The sequence below is a fragment of the Bombus pascuorum genome, chromosome 12 (assembly GCF_905332965.1).
Source record: "Bombus pascuorum chromosome 12, iyBomPasc1.1, whole genome shotgun sequence".
Classification (NCBI taxonomy): domain Eukaryota; kingdom Metazoa; phylum Arthropoda; class Insecta; order Hymenoptera; family Apidae; genus Bombus; species Bombus pascuorum.
In genome coordinates, this window is record NC_083499.1 from 1,044,104 (window position 1) to 1,070,972 (window position 26,869).

At 35.3% G+C, this 26,869-nt stretch overlaps 1 protein-coding gene across 2 annotated transcripts in view; it reads right to left on the reverse strand.

Moving 5' to 3' along the window:
* The window catches only part of LOC132912450 (pikachurin-like), a 248,715-nt gene that overhangs the window by 135,646 nt on the left and 86,200 nt on the right, over positions 1-26,869 (reverse strand). For both annotated transcript variants that reach the window (XM_060969867.1, XM_060969866.1), the window contains exons 4-5: positions 7,318-7,562; positions 3,707-3,989 (exon numbers count right to left, since the gene is read on the reverse strand). In XM_060969867.1, the coding sequence (XP_060825850.1) occupies positions 3,707-3,989; positions 7,318-7,562 (528 nt within the window). The remainder of the gene's footprint in view (positions 1-3,706; positions 3,990-7,317; positions 7,563-26,869) is intronic.

Here is a 26,869-nt window from a genome sequence, read left to right on the forward strand (position 1 = left end):
ACGTGATTCACCGTGACCATCAAGACTATTCGTTTACGCAATCCATCCGAATATTCTTTTTTCCTTCTCTCTGTCTCTCTGTTTTATTTTCTTAATCGTTCAAAAAATATCAAGAAAACTAAGTATACCGATAGATACTGGATCGTGGTGTTTATTTATTTATTCGAGTAATAGAGGAAAACAGGAATTGGAGGATTCGAGGGATCGTCTGCTTATGTTCGCGGTGGGTTTTAGGTCAGAGGGAATGGCAAGAATTCGCTCTACCTTCTCGTCGATTATCGTGCTTTCAAGCTTCATCCGGCTTTTCGTTCGACTTCGCCGATACGTTTTCCGGCGGTTATCTCGCAGTTTCGCGATAAACGCCGCGGAAAATAAATAAATGATAAGCAAACTAGGATTCACTGGCTCGTGGGAAATTCAACCACCGATTCGTTTCACTTCTGTGCCCGATAAATTGTTCACCAGCTATTATGCCAGGCATCTCCGAATTCTGACGAATTGAGACCAGATCTATTGAATTAAAGCTTCGATTTTCTTTTTTTATTTTTATTTGTACCCCGGTAGTTTAACGAGATTTGGTTTGAACAGAATTGATAGAGGAAATTGGGGTACGTATAACATTCGTATTTATCCAGGGAATTTTGCACTAAAACGATATTTATAGAATTGATGGAGCTTATTAGTGTCCTGTGAAATATTTTTAATTGTTTATATATTTAACATTTTTATAGAAATCTTAATCTTTCGTTTCTTTCCTGTTCTTTCTTCTTCTTTTTTTTTTATTTCTAGCGGAGGTTTATAGAGTATCCGCCGATGAAACTTTGCATTTGCCCGAAGCATTTGTTTCGAATTTGATCAACTTGAATAACTACGCTATATCTAGTATTCTTTTTCTCCATGCGCTTAAAAATTTTCCATGGGAATGTATAATTTATATGTTACGATCTACAATTTCATTCCCGAATCTACATTTCTCTTTATTTGTATCATTCTGCGGTAAAATAAAAGTGTATATTGTATAGAATAACGATATTCGATGAAATAAAACTGGTTATCACCGCATCGATACGATGGTAGAACGCAACCAACGGTATACTCACAGACCGTTCACCGGAACCGCGCTAACAAAAAAGTCGCATCGTGGGAAACAAAAATGCTTGCTGTGGTATCAGCATTTCCCGTGAAACAAAGATCATCGATCATCGATGGTGCAGAAATGTCTCAATAATAAAATGAAAATGGTTTTAACAAATTCATCTTGCGCATTTTATAAACTGGACCAATTAAATAATACCACGTTCGACCATATTCGTAAATTTCACCGAATAATTATCATTAAAAAACACTCTACTCAGTTACATTATCTCATTATCCAGTATCATTACATTATTCAATTTCTACTAACCTCTAATAATTTTCACGAAACTCTCAACGATTTAATACACATCATCACATTCTATTCTGTTATCTTTATCAAGGGGTTAAAGTTAAAATAAAAAATTCCATAAAAACACCGGCAAACCCTCACGATGTAACCTTCGATGAAACATCACGCAATTCTAAAGCGGGTGAAATTTCAAATTTTCAGAGGATGTGGGACGCGCTCATTTGGAAAATCTTTTTTAACGATCATTTCACAGCACGGCGGGGCACGTTAGAACAAAGTTAAGCGTTGAGCGCATATAATTGCGTTAGCATGGTGAAACTCTAATTGCACGATGGTCTCGCGTTGAATTGAATTGTGTCACCCGCTGCAGTTGAGCGATACCGTGGAGTAATGGTTCTAAGATCAAAGTGTTGTAACCGGGACGAACCCTAGTGGCCTGGTGAACGGAATTTGCAATTCGCAGACGCGTGTGTTGGCGCAAAATCACGTGGCACCATACCGCAAACTAGAGCGGCAACATGGTTCCCTGTTCTGATGAGTTGTCTTCTAAATCTGTCTGTGTGCCGATCAACGGCTTCTTAACGCTTCGCTTATTCGCGAAATTGAAGCAATTTGGTTGAGCAATGGACAATTATGTTGTTAACATAATTTTATTGAAGGTTACCTTTAATTTTATATCTTTATTATAGCAGTCCCTAGATATTAAACGAGGACCACATGCAGAAATTTCAATTTCCCAATATCATATCATAACACACATACTTATTGAGATATGTATAATTTTGTGTGCTAGACTACATTGGTCGCGTAGTAGTGACACACGTATGTGAATATGAGTGTGTGGAAGTATGTGTGTGCTCGGCGTCTCGAAAAACAGATGAATATAACTGTTCTGTTGGCAGTGTGGTATGGAAGATGGTAAGACAAAGAGAGTGCTGAGACGCGTGCAAATGTATATCGACGAAGATCCTGGAAATCGTTTATTAAATAAATCTAAAACTATCTTAATATGAATTTTAAGTGTAAGCTTAGTGTTCCTTTACTTTTATTTCGGTAATTAAGATCCACAATTCTCAACAATACTATATTAGACAAATGGCAAATTATCCTTTGTTATTACTGTATCATTATTTCTAGATATGTGGATATTTCTATAGATATAATTATGACTAGATACGTAGACGACAGATTATGTAATAATTATACGTAGAAATTATTATTTAGTTAATTCATTACTTAATCATATAGAAGGATATCCTTTAAAACGCTATGAAGGTCTTTTAGTCAAATATAAAGAACTGTTTAAATGTGCCTTTCATATGGAAAATATAATCCTTTCTTATCTAAAAATCGTTATAGACTGTCACGATTTTGTTACAATAGATTGGTCTACTTGCAGAAGTAAGAATGATTGATTTTTTCCGTCGTTTAAATTCTGTATAGTAGAATAGCACCGCATGTTACAGTATCCGTTCCAGTATTCTGAACTTCGAACCCCTTTTCAACCCTACCGAAAGGTCCAGTTGGATAATTAAATGTGCTCCCCTGTGAAATCCCCAGGCGATCGATTTCTCGAGTGTCACACGCTGATGAATTCTCGCTCAAGTCGAGCACTGGCTCTCGTCCAAGAGCCCTATGCACTCTCGATGTCAACGAACTTCTCCACGAGATACTTTCGACCCCGTATTCGATCATACGTATATAGTATCAAATAGTGAAACGCAAAAGGGAGAACGCGAACCATGCTTGTAAAAACAGTGGTGACGAAAAGTATCTGTACAAACCCTTATCTTTCAGTGAAACACTTTTTAGTTAGGTTTTACGTATTATTTCCATAATAAAAAATTTTTGTAATTTTTGCAAAAATTGTAAAATTTTTGAAAGTATTACCAAATAATACGAAATTTATTACAGTTGAATTTAATTAACCAGTATGTACAGTAGCAGACAACGCAAAATTGAGATATAAATGGTAGGAAAAATAGCATAATTTTACAGAACAGAATAATATTTGACAAGAGTGGCGAATAAACGTAATATATATTTCGAAATAAATGAATCTGATACAGCAGTTGCTAATACATGCATATACACAAACAAGTTCTTTCAAATAGCAACTGTACAATTTTAAACTTTGCCAAACTTGAACTAATTAAACTCGAGCGACCTTAGACTTTCTTTTTCCTATTGTACTATAAGTACAATAATAAAAGCAATAATATACGTAGATGTATATAATATACGTACAGGTACAAATATTTCTTGTAGCCACTATATATTAGACGTACGCGTGTATTTAAATTGAAAAATATCACTCACCGAGTTGACATCGATCTCCACCTCTGCCAAGGGGGCATTGACACCGTTGCCTGAACGATCCTTGCTTCCGTCTCGGTGCCACGTCGTTTCCTTCGAGATCCATGGCCATCGAGGCATCGTCGTCTGCGTCGTTTGCGTCATCGTCGTCGATTAGGTCGACGTCGTCCCCGTGGTTCTGTTCGATATAGCAGTTTCCGGCTGGGCCACAATCTAGCGAACATGCTGGTTCCGTGCTCACTATACTCTCCATCGTGGATGGTAGCTTCTGTTCCAAATTCGGACCCTGAATAGACAATGCATTGTTCCTCGATGAATTAACATGCATCTATATTTGGTTTAGATTTGTAAGAAATTATGTTATTTATTTTCTTTTCTCGGGTAGAATAGCTTTGCGAGACATTGAAGAAATATCGGTATTTTTATCGACTAACCTAAATGGAAGCGGAGAGAAAGATAAAAGCTTTTGCTTTTAATGTAGATTTCCATTAGGCTAAGTAAAAAAGAGAATTGTCTGGTATTATCCTATATATCTTTGAAAAAAAAGTAAAGAAAGGAGTCGTTTTCTAAATGTTAACTTTACAGGAATGTAAGAAAGAAGATGATTTTTCTATGATTTCAAATATAACTTTGAAAATACATATGTAGAGAAGTGGCTTGTTTTCCTCGTTTCATTAATAAATTCGAAGGAAAATAGAGAATTATTAAAACGAGCGAATAAAAGGATAAATTTTCGAAGTAAGTATATGGTGATTTTATATAAATAAATAAGGGCAGAGATATAACGAAGAAATTTATCCTTCGCCTATTAATGTACACTATAGGATTGGAAAGAAGTAAAGGCAGACATAATCTTTTGGTGTTAACATAGCTTTGAATATAAGTAAAGATTCTTCTTTGCTAATTCTTTTGATGCTAACGTAGATTTGAAAGGAAGTAGAGAAAGAGAGTTGTTTCTTTAATGTTAGCGTAGATTTGGAGGGAAACAGAAATGATACGAGATGGCAGAAACGAAACGGAGATGGTGCACGGAGAACCTGTTGCACACGTCGCGACATTTTTAGCCGGAAGACCGGGTGAACGAGGCCGGAGGAAGTCCGGGTTGTGTGGAAACGAGCGGGGCTTTTTAAAACAGCCATGTTTCCACTCTTCTTTCTTTGTTTTTCATAGGGAAATGAGATTAGGCGCGGATAAGGAGTGTAGTTTTCAGAGACTTTGAAATGTTATTGAGGATTAATTGAAATGAGGGAAGGAAAGCCTTATGAAACGCGTTTTATCTCTCTTTACCTTTCGAAAAGTCATGTTATATTTTAACTTCCTATTTCTCTTTCAATTTCCGTATCCATAATTAATGTATTATGATTAACATTGCTATCGACCGTTTGCGATGCACAGATAAGTGAATCTTATGAAGTGTTTTACTCTGCTTTAACGATGTATTACCTAACTTTAAATAAATAAAATTTCCAAATGGCAATCGCGAACGATAAATAATCAATAAGTTCGTAACTTCGTTCAAATACACCTTATAGTTTTTGACATTTCAGGTGCTGAAATTGAAAATAATTCATCGGGCGTTCCAATTTCGCAAGCGAGAAAACCAAACCTGTCGATTCGACTAACTATACGTAACTGATATGTTTGGCATAATGTCAATATTCCAGTAGAGAAGTTTTCCTGGTATATAACTTAGTATCTGTTTCGAACTCGAGTATATTCATCTTATTAAGCTTCTATTAAATATATAAAATAATGAAATATAAGAACACTGTTCTCAAATAAAATTCGTACATCTGATGTGAACAAGTCTGCATATATACAACGGTTATAGAAAGCATTGATACATGTCCTTATTTTTCAACGATGCATTTTTCTATCTCGTTCCATTTTGAGAATATTAGACTTTTGTAGTCATACGAAAGTATATTACTACATAATACTGTAGGATCTTTACTACAATTAGTTTATTTACAATAAATGGATTAAACAGATATTGGTTAAACAGGAAACGATGATTATTTAACATGAACTAATCACAATAACGTATTATAATTAAGACAACTAGATAGTTAATTTGCAATTCTCGTCACCAACGCTCTCGCGACGACACAATTCACACTCTCTGACTTCTCAACTCACACTGACTGTTAATTCGTCTTTGACCCTTAACAACCCCTTGTTTTTTGTCTTAGCCCCACCACGCACATGTTCCGCAACAGCTTGTTTATAATTCGCCCGATATCTCTTAGGCCTTTCGTCCACGATACTACAATATGAAATTCAATATACCTGAATCTAAATAATTACCATGCAAATGCTATAATAAATAATATAAATATTCTAATTAATTTACATAAATTATATAAATATAATAATAAATGATGTATCAATGCTTGTTACGGCCACTGTATATCAAATATTACAATCAAAATTTCCATGACGAGTAACAAACAGTGGATAGGGTTTTTAGTGACCTAAAGGTTCAAGTGGATCGTAGAAAAACCATCGAGAATGGATACATACGGATTCGTTTCGCTATTATAGAGCTGAACTCAAGACTGCAGCTATATATGTACATCCAGCGAATAGCTGCACCAATTTTCCAAATATCCTGATTACTTTTGAACCACGCGATATTCTACGTTTACGTTTTGGAGTTAATAATAAAATAATAAAGATAGAAAGAAAAAAATAAAAATACAAAAAAAAGAGGAAACACGTGGAATGAATACGACGAACTGACGAGGAATGATAATAAACAACGGATCGCAAAATTGCGTTCGAACGCTTCCGGACAAATCCCGTTCGGATAACTGCGCATCGACGGCTGTTAGATCGATCATTCAGAGCTACAAGGAACGAGATCGCAGAATAAAAAAAAAAAAATAAAAAAAAGAATGGAAACAAAAAAAGAGGATAAAACAGGATTTGTCATTTCGAGGCGGAAACAATTTTTTATATCTCGCGACTTATGATTCGTAACGCAAAATTCAAAAAATAGAAATTTTATTCGCAAAACTCTATTTGTATAGGGATGTTTGAAAAGTCTTTAGTGAAAGGAAAATATTCGAAGATATTACATGTTTATAAAAAAGTCTTTCTTTCTTCATGAAAAACGATACACTTTCTATTGATCAATACCACAGATTTTTTCTTTAATCGCTACGTTTGATGTAAAACTTAAAGCAGCAATTCTTAGGAAAGTTTATGCAAAAATGCATAATAAATGTACGGAATATAATAAAATACATCGACTGATCAAGAATACCACTTTGACATTTGAAATAACACAATATTTTTAAAAATATATAAAACGTGGTTAAATACCATACTGAACTTTCGTGAATATTTTGTGATAGTTAACTAATAAAATCAGGTAGTAAAGCAGATTCTAATTCGATAATGTTAATCTAGCCACAGACAATGTTTTGAATCGAATAAGGGATATTTTTATTAATTTAACGGATAATATAATATCAATATTATCGCTTATTAATTAATCGACTTATATCAATCAGTTTGTTGCATAAGCTAATTTATGAATATCCGAAACAATTTCAAGCTTCATTGTGTTGTATCGTATTATACGCCTCTGAGAAAAGTTTATCGCTAACCTGAGACGTGGCTCGTAGCTCGACTCGATCGAGAGGAGCGCCAGTTTCTTCGCTGATCTTCGTGGAATTTGTAGTTGAATTTTCTGGCGGTGGGTCCAGGTGTATCGTGAATGACGCGCCACGCATGTAAAGGATATCCTCGACAGCATCTTCATCGTCGTCTGTGTCCTTGGTTAATTCGTCGTTCTCGACGTCTTCGACTAATTCACCCAGTTCGCCTGTCGACGGAGACGTCGAATTTAACTCTGGAACGAAATAAATTTCTAAAGAAGACTGTTCTGTCAAACGTAATTTTCTATAAGAAACAATTAATACAATACGTTATACACTGAATGATTTAAGACTGAAAAATTGAAAGATCTCTCAAAATTTCCTCCTCGCTATTGCTAACTCCAACTTATGAGGGCTAGATTGAAAAGTTTCCAGAATGACAATGACAATAACAAATATTCCTTTCAAATAGTTGAATTAAATGTCTATAACAATTTCCTTTATATACATCGTGAACAATTGTAAAATAATTCCTTACTCTACCAATGTTTCTTTGGATTTGTGGCCCATTCAGCAGTCTATAAAGGTCAAGAATCTCAACGAACGAGAAACTAAATCGTTAGTAAGGCTGAAGAGAAAGAAGAAAAAACTCGCAAGATATTTTGAGACTTGGTCTTTCTCAGGCAAAGAAGCAAATATTTCATTACTTCAATGGTAAATTAACTGTTGTTGATATTAAAGGTTAATTTATACTCTTCTTGATTCCTAAACAACCTTCAACAACCCAATTCGTTCGTAACTTCGACGCTGCGTCGGTGCAAAATGCAAAGTGGCGAACTTCCGGCCTCGACAACTCACAAGTTCGTGGCCGACTTCGAATCGCTGTAAACGTTGAATCTTAGCATGTTTGGATGATCAAGTTTTCGTTAATTGCCACGAAAGGAGATAGGAAAACTCGCGTAAAACACAATCCGATTCTTATCGAGATACTTATAAAAATACTTATTATACTTATTATATCGAGATACTTATTATATTTTATTATATTTTATTATATTATATTATATTATATTATATTATATTATATTATATTATATTATATTATATTATATTATATTATATTATATTATATTATATTATATTATATTATATTATATTATATTATTCGGCATCTGCGCGTTTGTCGTTTCGATGCGCGGTAAGGCTTCGTCCACTTGTTGTCAAATCCGTGTAGATGTTGCACGAAGTGTTCGATGTGGCGGTGGATACCTGCCTGTCGGTACGGTGCGGGGCGTTTTGCGTACGGTCGTGGTTCTTCTTTGGTATGACATACCATCGACGCTCGGTCATCGTCTCGTGTCCTGTCACCTGCTTTGCGTCGATCGCAGCTAAGGCGTCGAGGTTTGCTGAAGATAGAAGGGCCGTTTCGTATTTGTCGTAGCGGTAGGTCCAGTTTCCACAGTCGTAGGTTCGCGTGCTTGAAGTCTCGGTAGCGCTATCACGGTCACACCTCTCTTTTCGCTGTCGATCAGGTCGGGGTCACCAATTTGAGCTGTTGTTGTGGGTGATAGTGCTACTGCTGGTCTAGATGTCGCTGCTGGGGTATACTGCTGCTTTTCTTTTCATTTTTGTATCGTAGAAGAAAAATCGGACTCTGGTCGCCGGGATTTAAACTCGAGTCCCGAACGTTCGTAACATAAGGCGCTAATTATTAAAATTAAATTAGCCACTGCGCTGCCGTCGTCTAACAATAGTTGCTGTCGAGTGCCGCTACATGTATTATTAGCATTATCAGAATGATATATTTTAAAATAAGAAAAATCATGGAATATTTGAAAAACATTGAATTGTTGCAAAAATCGCGGATCAATCATTTGTTGAATCTATTATCATCTCAGATATACCTATTATTTTATCGAAGGACTAACTACTAGATAATTCGTGTATCCATCTTTCGAATTTTTACAACATTCATTCATTTGCACGCACAACTGGAACTATAAATGAATAACAAATGATACAAAATTAGTTGAAAGATTCAATTGAAATTTTAAATAGGGGAAAAATCATTTTCGAAAGCCAACGAAAGCTAATCTAATTAAAAATATCTGAAAAGGTCCTCGCCCTCGAAATTATCACGGGACACGTTAATTCGATATTCAATCAGCCTCTTGTCTCGAAGCAATAATTAAACTGTAGCTTAAATTCAGAATGTCCTCGGCCGTCCTCGAGAACAGGAATTAAAACGATGAGTCGCCATCTCCACCGCAAAATTATTTCATTGAAACCGAACGTTGCAACCGACGACATAGGGCTTATTAAATTTTCAGTGGTCGGATTAACGGCGTGTCTTCTCCTGTTCCGTTCCTTCGGACAAGATCGTATAGCCATCTATATTGTGCATGATAAATTGAAGGAAAACCAGCTGCCTTGTTTGAAGAGCAAGGAAATGGTTCAAGGACTATCCTAGCCACCGTTTTCAGTGGCCTCCAAGCAGCGGCAATTAAGCACTAATTGCTACAATCGTCCTGCTTCAACATCTCGAAAAGAATCAATCTAAGGGCCACTCTCGACTGCGTCGAAATCGCGGACGATCGTCGATCGGCTCGCGATCGAACTGAATCGAGTGGTTTGATATAGTATAGTAGAAGAGGGTAGAAAAGGAATTAATTTCGACTGTATCTTGGAACAATTGCAACTTTCTCTTGGTTGTATATACAAATTCACGATGGATGTTGAGAGGAACGTATTAGTGGCGCGAGTTATTAGAAAATAAGAAAATCTAATCTGATATTTGTCTTGATATTGCCTACAGTATTTGACAAAACGAATCGTATTGAGCTATTTTAAAGAAGCAAAATGTAAAAGTGTGGTTTAGAATGAAAGAAAATGGTATAGACTTTTTATTAAAAAGTAAGGAAAATTAATCCGATTTTGCTGATGAATTTGTCTCGACGTTATCTGTAATATGGTATAGGAAGAATTGTATGATGCTATTTTAACAAAACGAGAATGACTCAGATTTTTTATTAAATAAAAATTTGTTGGCAATTTTTCGTCAGAACAGCTTTTTGTCAAGTTATTAAAAATGTATGAACATCATGTAAATTGTTTTCAATTGCAGTGATATGTTACAGTGTTTTTCTTTTTTGGACGGAGTTTAAATTTTCCTTCTTTCTGTTCTAAAAAAAAACTACTCAAGAATTTTCATTTTGCGGCATCAGTATTCAGTTAATAATTAAAATTTCATTGAATATATATTCATGGAAATATTAAAATACTCTCGACTATGAAATTATGAATAATAAAAAGCAGATATCGATCCGAAACTAAATCTAGATTCGACCCACTTCTTTCAACACTTAAAAAAGATAGGTTGTGTATTGATTAGCCTGAAACGATTTTTAGGTTTTGGATTTTTATATTAGATAACAAGATCAAGATACACCAATATATTTGAAGTTCTAGATAAATGACCCAAATGAATGATGTAAAAGAAGTGTTATAAAATAGAACTTATGAAAATACAAAAGTCAATGTGTTTGTAAAAACTTCTCATCGTTTTCATGTCTAAAATCAATCCTATATTTCGTGACACCGTATTTAGATTCCTCATACTTCGAAGTTCCAAACGAAATAATAATTTCAATAAGTTTTCAATAAGTTCTGAATACGTTCTTTCATTTATTTGGTTTTCGTAGGTGTTCTAATATTTATGAGAGCGATTATACGAAAAAGTCATAAAAGTAAAAATAAAAATACCAAGTATATTTAGAAGCCAATTTCCTCTGCCTGAGATTTCTCAAAACCATAAATCCAGACTTGTAACATTCCACCCGTATGCCGCAGGAATTTTTAAAACGTGCAGTACTTGATCTTTCAATCAGAGGCACTGACCTCTTTTCCTTTTCCTTTTCCTTTTCCTTTTCCGTGAGCCGCAAAATTTCAGTGATTAATATATGTGTGCGACGAGATGAGAACAGTTGAAAATCCTGATCTAGTTCTTGGAAATTGCAACTTGAATTACATCCCCGTCCATACGTTATCTGACACTTGCCTTTGGACAAAATAATTGCTAAAACGTATACGCATATCTTTCGCAATATATAATTTCAACATTTAAAGTAAATTCTAATTGATACTTTATTAATCCACGTAGATAATGCTTTATACCATAATGTAGGTTATTTTATAGTATAGTCTTGCGTATTGTAATTCCACTCGATATAGTAAAACTCCACAACTCCAAAACTTATATGAACTTTTTGGGCAACAAATAATTCGTATGTATTCGAATTCGTATAATAGGAATGCACTGATTCGTGATTAATTTAGTAGCTCACGTTTAAAAGATCGGCTTCAACACAGAAGAATTCACTTAATCGGATGCTCGAATAAATAGAGTTTATATAAATGGAGTTTTTCTTATAGACGAACGAAATCAATCTAAAAAGTCGTATTCACATTTTAAAAAACCATTTTGTCCAAAAAATAAATAAGTGTCGGTTGATTTATTAATCCCGGACGGGAGCGTACCTACTAATGCAATTTGAAGCTTTACGTCCACAAGTGCTTCACGATTAATTCACCAATTCAAAACAGCTAAATACCAATGGCAAACCGTTCCCATCGAACGACTGAAACCATCTCGAATTCGATCTTGATTCGCTTCATAGCGTGGATGAAATGAATTCCAGGGTGCATTCGCAGCCAGCTAGAAAATGACGGACCGTGAATTCTCGATATTTAATGAAAGCCACGGTTTTAATTTCAATAAATAAAGTGGGATCGCGGGCGGAGCGGCGGCGTAGTGCCCAATTAATGAGAACGCATCGACACGTTAATTAAAGCAAATGGTCATTTTTCAATTTGCAACGGCCGCGTTTATTTCAATAGGAAATTTATTTGTTCTATTATCGTTTCTTGGTTTGCTCGATGACCATTTGACGAATAAAAAGGAGAAAGAAGGATAAAAGGATTAAAAAGAGAAAATCATCAAAAAAAGAAAATCAGAGATAGGTCGACGAATCGAGTGTGAAACTTTTATCGTCGCGTGCTTTCAATCTGTTCGCCGGTGAACGAGAATTGATTTCACCAGTGCGTTCGATGACTGCACGCGTACTACCCTTTATTGCTCTAATGAAGGGTTCTTCGTAATAATTTCGCGCTCGCAACTTTGTATTGTATAATTGGCACCAGTGAATTATTCTTTTACGATCATTAGACTATGGATGTTTGCGCAAGTTCATGCTTTTAATGAGTACAATTAAAGAAACAGAAGAACCTAAGCAGAGGTTTGTTTCATCCTGTAAATATTATAACTTATACTATACTTTGGATATCTTATATAATTTTTAGTAGCGCGTGCATTCTGTGCATTTTTGTATCTCTAAATCTCTTATAAAAGCATAAACATTCAACGACAAAGATTCAAATTTGATATCCTAAATATTATTATATGGAAGAAAATTTAAACGCAACAGAAAATTTGTGAATATTATATAGAGCAGATGTGTGACGTACACGTGCTGGCGGATGAACATCAGAATTCTGAAAAATATTGCTTTTCCAACTTATTCAGTACTGTAGATTATTGATATCATCAGAAATGTGCACGCGCACTATACTTATACAATCGTGCATGCTTGCAATGAATGTCAGAGCAACGAATATCTCTTCAAATATTCCCCTTTTGGATCAATTTTACGTCGTACAACCGGCTGGAAACATTTTAACGAAACGCGCGATGAAATTAATTGTTCGAAAGTTTGTCTCGTGTAAAGAGTAAGACTAACAAGCGTCTCGTTTCAATCTGCTCGTCCTATTTACGCGAATGCTTGATTCTCGATTCGATAATGATCGTTCTAGAAAGAAACGAACGAAGATTTCAGTGAATGACGCGAATGATCTGGACAGAATTAACACGTTCACTACAGATTCTATGTTCATCTCCTGCGATGCTATATGCTAATGAAAAAACAATAAGTCATTGTACGATATTTGTCGTTATATCGTGAAACTTTAAAACTCGTTTAGTTGTACCAATTATTATGAAATACTTTTCCCGAATTTCAGGATTCTTAATTTACGCGCCATATTTATGACACTGTACATGAACTATAACTCGTAGATATGTATATGCGTCGACTCGAATGCACGCCGTACGCGGTGAACGTGTTAATCCGTTTAGATGGAAAATTCGCGTAGATATTGTCGGTGGACAACAATGTCGCGTGAAGACAAAGGATAGAAACAGGTTGAGTGTAGAAAGGTGGGCAACTTGCATGGAACAAAGTTCGACAGGAGTTCGAGAACTTCTCGCAAAACGGTGTTATCGACTGCGCGGAATTAAGGATAATTCTCTTTGTCGCGAATTGCCGCCGACGTCAACTATAGTTCGGTCTACGGGATGTTCACCGGTATAAGAGCAAGTTCAAGGAGGGTGAAGAGCCACGAATGTCCCACGGTACTTCTCGAGATCGTGAAACTATAGGAGAGCTCCGGTGGAGTTAAAACTAACGCGATACAATGTATACGAGTTGTATGGGAATCGGTTTTATTGGAAACGGACTCGGAACTTCTGCTAAACGAGCTCGATAAAAATTGGATCCATTTTTATAGCTCTAATGATCGGAACAATAAAGGAAATAACCGAGGTAAGTGAAACTTCACTTCGGAATAAGTTGCTATAAGTTAGAAGTTGAAATTCGATCGTCGAAGTGCTAGGTTGAAATTTAATTTTTGAACTTCCCTTGAAGGTCTAAGTGCGAACTTGAAGTTCAAAGTGTGCACAGCACCTTGACCCCGCAACCAATGATTTTTGCGTGTGACACTTTAATGATCCCCCTGACCTTCTTTCGTCACGCACACACACCTCACTTCCATTCCAATTCAAATGTTTTTTCAGACTTTCGTTTACGAATCAAATTAGGATACCAACCAATTGTGAGAGCATAAGACTGTTTCGGAACGTTCAGAGAAATGTTTCAGCTTTTATGAGCTAAGTGCAATTGAAGCGCGCTTATAGGAAACAGTGTAAATGCCAAAATTGTAGAATTTCGATATTCTATTGGAAAATGTTCTACATATAAATAACAACATCGCGGTATAGAATTTAAGTGAAATTTCCTTTTCTAAATAGTTATTAATAATGTTAGAAGATGGCGACATAATGTCGCCTCTATCGAGAAAAATGTAAGTGCTAATAAACATTAGTTAATCGTTTCTTGGCTTTTGTCTATGTCATCTATCTAAATCAATGCAACATTGTCTTTACAACTGAAAAGTGACACAAACAGGGTTCTCTAGAGATACACTTTTCTTTTTCATGGATTTGAACTATATTGGTACATAAGCTTTCTTTTCCTCCTAAAAACTCATTTTTTGGTAATTAGAGTGTTTGATACAAACACTCTTTAATTACCAACACCTTGACAAAATTCCGCGATAACGGTGAAAATCAGAGTGAAAACTGGTGGCTAAAGATTGAAAAATTTAAAGGTTCGTATTTTTAAAATAATTTCGAATCCAGCAAAGTGATCTAAACCGCCGCCTCCCTCCGAACTTTAAATAAACTACATCATATTTTACTTTGAAGAGACTACATCATCGATTTAGTATTTAATGACCTCGTGTATCAAACTTATATTACGTGACCAGTTATCTTTTATCATTTGTCTTCATTGTCTTCGTTACAACAATTACAAAATTCCAATCATAATCACTATTTGAAGCACAGATAATCTCACAGAACTAACAGAACACCCACTATCGCGAATCCAATACTCTTGCAATTGATTATCGGTTATTGGTATCGACTTTCCGAGGAATATAGCAAGCAGAAATTTTCGTCTGTGATCATACGTACGTAAGGAGAAAGTCTGGTCGCGCCACTCATAGGCAAATCCTAACGTAGGAGGTCTAAAAGTTTCTGATCCCAAAGTGGCGGAGCGAGAGAGTTTCGACAATAATCTTCGAGGTACTGAAGAACGCCCAGTTCAGCATATAAGCTGACGCTTATTCGAGCGTGCTGCTAATCTGGCGGGTGCATTTAGCCGGCTCGTAGAATTTGCATGAATTTTAACAGCTTCCCAGGAGAGGCGAAAGATGGAATTCTGCGACAGAATGTCTTTCGCGTCCACTTTCATCTCGTTCGTTTTCATTTCTTCGACCTTTCATTTCTACGCGTTTCAACGAGAATCTCGTCTTTTTCCACTCTGGAATCCGTTTCACTGTTTTTCCTTCCTTTTTCTCTTCGCCTCTCGATCTTCATTGTTCCACGTTCTCTTCGTAACTGTCTTTTCAACATTAATCGTAATCCATAGAAAGTAATCTTAAATTTCCTTTCGAGCACCGTCAGCCACTGCTATTCTCTCCCCATTATACCCTGCTTTATTGTATGATTTCCAAGTGAACTTCGCGCTCTGCATTATCTTCCTCCGTGAATGAAACATCGCGCGCTTTTTCGCCGCTTAAATGGCAGATACAGTACCCGCAAAAAACATCGTCGTAACGTATCCTTATTTTTCAACGAAGTATTTTTTTATTAAGCTTTCATAGTATAGAACTCATAATATCTTAGTAGTATCAAAGTTTTGTAGTCATACGAAAACGATAGGAGAGAAATACCATAAGTCTATTTTCGCAGACTTTTCAACTTTAACCACGAAGTATATTGATATAAAATAGTTGAAAAGTTCGAATAATCTGAGAATATATACCTATTGAAAATACTTATGATGTTCTGTAACAAAAACATGTATCTACTCTGAATTTTATAATTACTTACCATGGATTTCACCTGTGCCTTCATATGAAAGTAATTAATACGAAATTTAATGCAGTTTTGCAGCCATTGTATAAGAGTTTATTCAATAAATAAGTCCAAATAATTATGTATATATGCTAAATATGCTTCGCGAATTATATTGCGCAAATATAAACCAAATCTGGTGATTTGACAGAAGTAGTGGCGTTAGCGCGTCGTGAATCAAATTTACTATTATACTAAGCCAACGACGTAATTCCATATTATAGCACTTCGAACAAGAGGCAATGAGCGCGTTGCGTTCGTTGCAAATGCGCTCTCTCCCTCCATCTCTGACATCTTTCTTCAGCACACCGGCAGGTTTAATCCTTCGAGGCTGATCCGCGCATAACACGCTCGCAAACTTTCGCGAAAGTGCGTCAACGTGCAAGTTGAGTGACGTTTTTCATCACACTTTTAGATTATGGGCGGATCATGCAAGCAGTAAAACTAGCGATAGCAATTTGCGAATTGAATTTCAGGAAGAACAACCGGAAGTTTCTTACGTTATAACAGTTACTTTGTGCTAAATTCTATGTAATAGTTCGGAGATATAATATCACGTCGTTGTATTATAAACGTATTGTCTCAAGATAAATTCTATCGATAATTATAATTTGTTTAACTAACAAAATTTCTGATCAAAGTAAGAGGCAGTTGAAGTTTCCATATAACAACGTTTTATTTTCAAAATTGATCTTCAAAAGCATAAACGAGCAACATCACAAAGAACATACTTAGAAATTCGTTAAAGTATATTTATTTACCGTTAAAGGAATTGATTTAAAACTTCTGCACGATACATAATACAGACGATATCCTTATGACCGTGCACTTTACCTTGGTCTCGATTTCTCTATCTCTCCTGTTTAATCCAGGCAAACGTCGTAGACAATCTCAGGGAATATTGGGTCACGTTCACCCCTAACCTTAGGTGGCCATCCACTCCTTTTCACCCCTAATCTCAAGCACTCAGTGCAAACACTCCTCTTTCGCATTTCCAACGTTTGAAACTCTGTCACTCGTAATAAACACACACACGAAACTTCCGTCGTTAGAATAATTAGCGAGATCCATGCTGGATTAGTGAATTAGAATAAGCAAAACAGACTTGTAAAGGAATAGACAGAGATAAATACAATAGAACAGCTAATGACGCTCCAGCTGTATCATTTACTTTGTCCTTTGATATAAATAAAAAAAGATTCCAGCTATTTTATATTAAGGATTTAGCCTTGAATGCGTCAAAGATTTCACACATCCAACATACATTTTTGTTGTGTTCATCTCTACGAATCGTTCTTCAGACGCTACTTATGGAGACGATCATTACAGCTCATTAAATCTTTATTACTTGTATGTTTAATTTATAAACTCGAATATATATCTTTCGAAAATTTTGTTCGCTTTAATGATTCTATAAATAATGTAGATTTTCATATCTACATGCTACATGCTACATCTAAGTAGCAAACAAAGAAGAAAAAAGGAAAAGAAACAAAAGAAGAAACCGATTGTGCGATAACAGGTACGTTTCATTTGAAAAGCCACAGTCACACACTCGCCGCGAACTTTCATCGTCGCATTAAATTACCATGATCCGCATGCGCTGCCTCGATGCTTTACTTTTAATTGAAACGTTTATGAAACGGACGGTTGCGAAACGGGCGTTGAACTAAATTTTCCTCGAACAGTTGTATTTCAAAGGGGGTAAACGACGTGTCGCGGTAGATAGGCGCACTTATCTGCTAGATTTAGCGCGTCGCTCCAAAGGCAAATTTACAATTAAGCCCTGCGCACCGAGAAAATAGACGCATGCCATGCGTCAACCGTACACAAGATGTAATTTCGCGTTATCGCGCCTGCGGATGTTGTAAATCGCTGGTGTCTGAGCAGAAAAGAAGAGGATCCTCAACGAGTTCCTTAAATTACTGTCAGAAAGAACTTGCTAAGATGCAAATTACCGATGTAATCGTAATTATTGTAAATACTGTAGAATCCTAACTAACCATTATGCAACCACTCTTAATTGGATAAACGACTTGCTGCTTAGTTAGAAAATATTAGGTTGTTTGAAAAGTTTCTTTCGTTTCATAAAGTGATAATAGATGAACAACAATTTGTTTTATATTATTTTATTGAATTAGATATGATCCATTTCGTTCTATTTCTATTATTATGTTCGTGCATAATTCAATAAACCAATATGAAACAAAAAACATTGTGCGTCTACTATTTCCTTGTAAAACAAAAGAAACTTTTCGGACAACCTAATATAACCCCATTTGTAAGTATTAGAATACATCTAAAGAGTAAGATAAAATTACAAAAATATGTATATTCTATGATGTAATGTAAAGATCTCGTCAATAATAAATAATAAATAATGCAATTAAATTTTTTCTTATTTTTTTCTTATTTCTCTTTTTTTCATTAGCAATGAATTGTTTTTTTACATTTGTCTACTTACGAATAAGAATATGTATGTGTTAAAATAAAAAATATATTTAGCAGAATTTCATTTCTTTAAAGTTTTTCGTGGAATTCACACAAACACCAAAAATTCACCGATTCTCTCTTCTACCTATGATTTTTTGTTCATATGATATGAGCTTTTAGCTAAGAGGATCTGTTTAATCGGGCTAATAAAAATTTCATCCTAATAAGTGGAGCTTATAAACAGAGTTCCTCTGTATCTTTATACTTATCCACTTCATAATTAAATCTAAAGAAAGTACTTTTTCATTATACCGAAGCTTTTCTACAATACATACAAATAATAATAGATGAGCTACGTAACACGCAATATATCAATTGTTTTGTCAAGAGTTGAAATAAAAATAATTTAGTTCTGTTTATCTATAATTTAGTTTAGTTAGAATCTAGCATATATTAAAGTAAAAACTTAAAGCGCAGTAAATGTATACAATGTGACCTTTAAGGGAATCGCATAAAATTGTAGATATTTGAAACGAAATTGTAAAAAATACGAATATTGAATTACATGATTTTACAAATATGTTTGCTGCTATTTACAATGCCACGGATAATCGACTTTACGTTCTTCTCCTCGCTATTATTAACATCAAAGGATCGTATTTCTACAACTTATAAAACATCACCGTCGTTATCAAGTTTCAAAATCCGTCCGTTAATCACTCTCGACAAGACGTTCCACTTCTTCATCCCATTAATACCCATCCTTCCTTTCAACGCGGAATTATCGTATTTCCTCGCAACGAAATCCTGCACCACATCATCCTTCTTTCACTGCAAATTTTCTTACCGACCTCTTCTTTTTTTTTTTTCCCCTTTCCAATATGAAACTACGTAGTTCCATTTCCGTCGAGAAGATAATTTTCAAAGTATATCCGAGCGTTAAATAAACCGCTCGCATGGAGGGACGATCAAAAACAGTCTGGAACAATCGCAGTTAATAGGAATACGAATGCGTTCGAATTCCTTCGGTGAATGGTTCACTTGACCCGTTTCGACTTGGAACAAAATCAGATCAGGCGAGCGAGGAGATACGCTCGCTCTTTAGCTGGCATGCAAATGAATTACAAACGAAGCACGTCCATGATGGAATTCCCAATGTATTTGTGCACGAAAACAACTCGACGAACATTGTTTGAAATCCAGCTTGGTTTTAGTTAAGTAAAATAAATATATAATATATAAATAATACAAGCACTTTCGTTGACACCGGAATTGGAACGATCCAACGATTTTCATGCTTTCAGCAAGATAAAAACTACTAGAATGGTAAAAAAAAGTAGTGCAACAATCTTTTTCAAATGTTACTATACACTATCGGCTAATTGAACCACATAATACATTCTCGGCGAAACCGCTGAATTGCAGCAGGAAGTTAGACGAAAGTTGGAAACCAAACGGTAACCCTCGTTCGCAGGAATTCCATCGGTAACGGTGTTTCAGATGAAGCCTGGCAAAGTGAAGGCGAAGTTTTATCGCGATCCAGTTGGCTCGCAATCCTACTCTACCCTTGATTTTCCGGGCAAACGGTGCGTGATTACCCACGGTTAGTTGTTCTGCCTTCAGTTTCTGGAAGTAGCGCATTCATTCGCCGTGAAGCAACTGTCGGAATGGTGGAGCGGACGAACGCAAGTATCGTTGCCTCACACCCGGCAAGTATCGATCGCTAATAAAAAATATCGCGAGCTTTAACGAGGATCGCCACGATTTTCATGGCTGTCGAGGTCGATCCCCATGAAATTGCGAAAATATTCGAAACGCGCATCGTTCGGCTCGTTAAACCGAATCTGACCGTGTGATTAAAAAGCTGAACTGCCCTCTGTTCCTGAGAGAGGAATCAAGATCGGAAAAAAAGAAAATAAAACGAAAAACGAACCGCCATTGCGTGACGTTTAAGCCGTGATGATTGATATTTTACGAACGACATGCCACTCTATCGAAATTCGCTTCTGTTGAATTAATAACGAGCCGATTTAATTAAAATTCACGCGGTTACTTGTTCGCTTTATAAGTAGCGGAAGAAATATAACCAGGTCGTAGTTCACCGGCCAATTTATGGAAAAGGTAATCACTGCGAAAATGCGTTTGGGAAGATAGAACGATTGAGTATGTTTTTCTTAGATTTCTTTTTCATATTGAAATAGGAAGAAATTGCGGATGGCAGGATTTGATAAAAGCGAATGTGTGTGTGTGTGTGCGTGCGTGCATGTGTGTGGGATAAATGACTCCAACAATACAATCGAACACCACAGGTGAAAGAGGCGAAGAGAAATTGTTTGATTTGGTATATTGCCAATTAGTTTCACGACAAAGCTATCTAACGTCGTTTGATTTTGGGATTAGATCAGTACTTTTGTCATTCTCTTAAACATTAAAAAAATAGTAGCAGTAATTATGCGGATTAATATTAATTAAATTAAATTGACATGAGAAATTAAGCCAGAGCTGCATTTCATCATAGTTGAACCGTAGAATTGGTTGAATGTGACATATTACGACTTTAAATGTGTTAGTGAACAAAAAGAGATCTGAATGAATAAGAGCCTTAATTCACATGGAGTATAGTTATTCAAAAATGTAAAACGTAATCCCACCTGTTAGTGCATTAATTAAGGTTGTTACCGAAGCAAGATATATGTCGTCCAGCAAGTATATCAGTTTATCCACGATATCTTCATAGCAAGGAGCATAGCTTTACATTAAATGAGTAGTCAATCATATATTGCAATTTAATAATAAGTTTTTGTATTTTACAAATTTTCTAAATCTTTGTGTTTTATCATAAATAATTTTAGTATGGATAAAAAGAATTTCGGAGACAAATTTTTAACCTCAATATGTAATTACACCCTCTTGTTGGTCCTAAAAAGTTAACAAATAGCCATTATGATATTTCAGAATTCTCGCATAATACATATTACGATTGGGAATAGGAAATTGGAGCAGAAAATGGAAGAAAAATTAGGAAAAATTAAGAAAAATTTTAATGCACGTATATAAATATTAATTATTAAACGAAGCATAATAAATTCCCATAAATCTTGGAGTTTCTATAGCGAATTCTTCTATCGATGGTTACATTCATAACTGTTAGAAGCTCTCTGACGTAAGCTCCTTACAAGGGTGTTCTGGCGTTTCATCAGCATTGCAAGTAATTTCATCAGGGGTTGAGTATCAGAGCGTTATCAGACACCTGATGAAGCTAACTACGGTGTTGATGTAACATGGAAAGACAAAGAGTTAAATCTATAAGCTATAGACACTATCAGTACCATGTTACGAAAAAGCTAGAAATAAAATTAAACTGTGTAAAAATTCTAAATATTCGCAAATGAAATAAGCTGACTTCGCATTAAATATAATTGTATATAATCGAAATAAGATCTCATAGAAAGTACTTGGTCCAACCCTACAGAATTAAAATTCGAGATTCAGAGGCTTTCAACACTCTCGGGTAATCAAATGGAAAGCAAACACCCTCAAGCGTCTAACTCGCCCCTTGTCTGCCCAGACACAAAACTAACATTCGCAAATACAACCCTCGTCCAGAAATAAGAGGAAGATCAAAGAGAAACTCTAATAAGCGACCGTACACTGTAGCCTATTAACAGGATTCACCGAAATACCGAAATTCACCCTCTCGTTTAATAATTCCCCTCTTCGAAATTCACCTCGTTTAATAATTCCCTGCCTTCGATACCCAACTTCTGATCGTCTCACCCCAAACACGTAGACACTCTCAAAACATGAACACAGGGGCGAATGAGACGAAATAGCCAATATTGTACCATCTTTCAGATTCGACGCAAACGAGATTCGATACTCACATGGAAGTACGCACGAGTGGTTACACATATCAATTCAGTTATATCTATTATTAGATCTCTGGTTAATTCTATTATCCAACCGAATTCGAAACGAATGCCACAGAAATCCCTATATTTCCGTGAACTCTTAATTAAAATTTATGCTGACCTAACATTTTACTAAATTGTTGAATTCCATAAAAATGACTAATTCTGTTACTCATTCGAAATCAATATCGTGAAACTCCTTATATTTCTATCGATTTTTGACTTCTAAAATGTATCCTAAACTGACGGTTTCCTAAATTCTTAAATCCTATAAAACACATATTGGTTTTATTTATACCTGCACTAAATCTCTCTCGAATTCAGTTATTTATTCACGATGGATGCCACGGAATTTCCTATACATCTAGACACTCGTAAATAAAAAAAGATTTCCAACTAATATCCTAAATTCTTCGATTCACTAAACACATACTGAATTTAGTTATACCTGAAATAAATCTTCCCTTAAATCTATTATTTATTCAAGACACAGAATTTCCTGTATTTCAAAATATTCTTGACCAAAAGATATTTGCAACCGACATCCTAAATTCTTTGATTCACTAAACACATATTGAATACCTGTTATACCTGTACTAAATCTCTGCTTAAATCTACTACTTGTCCAAGATAAATCTTAAAGAATTTCCCATATCCAGACACTTTTGAACAAAAAGAAATTCCAAGCTGACATTCTAAAATCTTATAAAACAGATAACGATTCCAAACTGTTCGATAACGTCACGCTCTTATATGAAAATCCGTGAGAAAAATTCGCTAATCCACGTCGAGCCTTTCACAGTAGCTTCGTTCGTCACGTTTTTGTGCAATGGTCTAATCGGTTCAATGGCTTCGCGGTCGTGTTACGTGGTGCACGTCGTTCACCGCGAAACGAGTACGCGCGTATCCGCAAATGAGTTTGACGGCCTCGCGCCTAGCTGCAGTGCGCGCGGCACGTCGCGTTACACGAATACGCGGACACTGACCGGTTGTTATATCGGCGACGAACAACCATGGATGCGGTCGTCGTTCGACCGCTTCCTCCTGTCTCTCTTTCCTGTTCATTCAGACCCTCTGTCGGTCGATTAAATCTTCGCCGAGGAAAATTAAACGACGTCACGCCGTTCACCATGAATATTAAACGTATGAGGTTACAAAGACCGCCGTGTTTCGGTAAAATTAGTTTATTGTCGGTCGACGTCACGAACCCTGTTATTCTTGGATGGACACGTTGCATGATAGTCTTCGTAGCTATAGATAAAATTAGATATGGAATTTATCGGAAATTGTTCGGTGTTTGCGTGAAAATATATTAAATAGATTTTCTGGTCGACGAAATAAGATGTTGCGAGTGAAAGTATAGACTAAGTCACATTTTTTCCGAACAACAATTTATAACATTGACTCGTTGCCATAAGCTATATCAGTTATACGTATAAAGAAGATACGATTATTTAGCAGGATTCATGAAAAAGATTATCGTTTTGCAGAAGAAAAATTACGAGGATCATAATTATATTCAAATACTTGCCAAGTAATAGCAGTCAACTAACGTTAAATATATTTATAAGAACGAAGTATTTCCGCCTGGTAGACGATCTAAGTGGTAGATTTCCAGACCACGATACTGTACATGAATTACGTTAAATGTTTGAGAAATTCGTTGAAATATGAAAATGAAAAAAATCGAAGAATGATGAAAACAAAATTAATACTGATATTAAATACCTATGACGAATGTTATAACAATTTACAGTAATGGACGTAATAATTATATGATCGATATCTTTGAAAGTTTCGCTTTAAATCCAATAAAAAAACCCTCTTTCCTATATAATTGTCTAAAATACTTCTAATTTATTGCAAGAATATTGAACATTTTGGAAGAAAGATTGCCTCGTGTCTATAGCATCCTACGTTCTACGGTAACAAGGATTCACGAGGTAAATATCACTTCAGGTTGTTCCAGCCAGCGTGGTTGACTTTAGAACAACGAACACCGTTAATGCAGGAAGTTTGATTGTTCTTGACACTTTAGAGATTGACCCGGCTTGAGTGAGATTTAGTATCCTTTAGATGCAGAAGGTCGATTGGGATTTACACGTTTGTTCTGATTAATGTAGTTTCCAAATTGGATTCAAATCGAACACTTGCTTACCGACAACATTGCATATTAAGAGAAATCGATCGTTCGCTAATTTTCATCTGTTTCTCATTCATTGCAATTTTCTGTGCGTTCGACGTTGATTCGAGCCACGTAAAATTCTAATACATCGCATAGATTCGCCCATTTCTCGTAATAAATTTTCCCCTAAGCAAACAGTTTAGCCACCGTACACAGTTTAATCAAATTCGGAATAAATGCAAATATTTTTGATTCCATTGTACTGTTTCACTTTAACGTTGAATTAAAAAATAACGCGTGAAAGATATTAAAATACGCTTTCAACGAAGAATGAAAAGAGTGACTTTGTTCGCCAGCGAGCGTATGTAAAAAAAAGGAAGCCAGCGTCAAAAATGTTACGCAGCGAGCGGTGAAAAAAATACGGCGGATTAAAATTGTGGGAATTCGAACGTGTGTTGCGTGTAGCCTCTAGATGCATTGGCAACGCGTAACATGTCGGATTTGAATACGAAAGGGGGATATGACCGTCCGCGGATCGGTGAATTCATTTGACATGGCCTGAGGGTGCAAAGATTAGAAGCGGTTCGTAAAACGCTTCGCGCGAACGAGTTTCGATAATCAGGTTTCTGCTCAGACCCGTCAACCAAATTTCAGCATCCGTAATTCAATGAAATGTCTGGAAACAATTAGGTACCGTCGTTCTCATCGACGATTTGTTCGAACTGCCATGTGTCATAAATCATACGACATTATGCAACAGATGGAATCGCTTAATTTATAATCGTCGATTTGAGGTCAGCTGCAATCAACAATTTACGAGAAACTAGATACGGATATTCGATATTGGAATTTTTGTTTTTTCTTTCTTTTCGAGATCCGCAGTTTACGATGTCCAGTTAACGAGACTTTTTTTCATGAAAAAATGGAAGGGATAAAAAGAATTGATATTTTTTATAGAAAAAAATGGGAAAGACAAAGGGTTTTAATTGATATTGTTCTATAATTATTAGAATTGAAATTTAAACTGGATACTGAATTATTTAATTTTATTCGGTGTGATTGAAATTGGTTGGATTTCATCGTAAAACCCTTTTGGATTATTTAATTTCATTAGATTTGATTAGATTTTGATTGAAATTCGATTGGATTAGAAACCAGATATGAATATTGGATATTGGAATTTTTTCAATAATTATGGTTTGAAATATCGATTTCTGTTATTTTTCGGTGAAAAAATAAACGAAAAGGAACAGAAATTCTTCGTTTTATGATTTCAAACAATTAAATAAATATGTAATTATTGAATATTAGTAATCCTTTGTGTATCGTCAATAATGATTTGCCTGCGTTCCTCGGTAATTTACTATACGCGATATAATTTTCCAATTACTGAACCGTTTAAGTACATCAGATTCGATTAGAATTAGAATCGAATATTACTAAATATGATTGTCTGAATTAAGTAATTTTAAATAAATCAAAGCGTGCGATTCATAGCTTAATGCATAATTCCACGTTTGCAGTGAGATATATATACGCTCTATGCAACCGCTGCACGTGTTAGCAACATAAATAACATACGTCGTAGATAGCAAATGAGCATTATAGAACGATGCTTATTAATATCCGATAGATAGCAACCTGTATGAACGTACTGAAGGAACTACAAATTGAACGTACTGGTAACATGTTTGAAAATGAGAATTGACTAGTTCATTAACGTGATATCGTTATAACAGATGAAATTGTTTAACTGAAATAGATAGTAGCAATTCGATTCAGTTTAGCTTTGGAGATCGGTTTATTAGGGGAGTTTAGATTTCAATGTTTAATTATACAGGCTAAACACACTAAATTTTCCAGTTATTGTTAAATTATATAATAATGTAGCAGCATTTCTAGTTTAAATTCAAATATATCTCGTACAAGTTTTTATATGTTTGCAAATGGATGTTTCGTAAAATACCTATATTTATGTAACTTGGTGTATTTACAATTAGTTAAATAATGATTGAATTTACATCATATATGTACGTTATATAATCTTCTTTACAATGATATCGAATTAATTTACACACCGATATAATGAATACGTACGAAACTTTAATCAATTTGCTTTATGGGCTTAAACTTGATAATTTTGTATTCGAAGCTGCACGTAATAATAATCCTGCTATATCCTTTGCATTGATTTCTACTCAACTCTGTTCCTTTATCGTTAAAAAATCTTTTTAATTTGGAAAAAATATGACACAATATCGTCATTCTTCTTGAAATAAA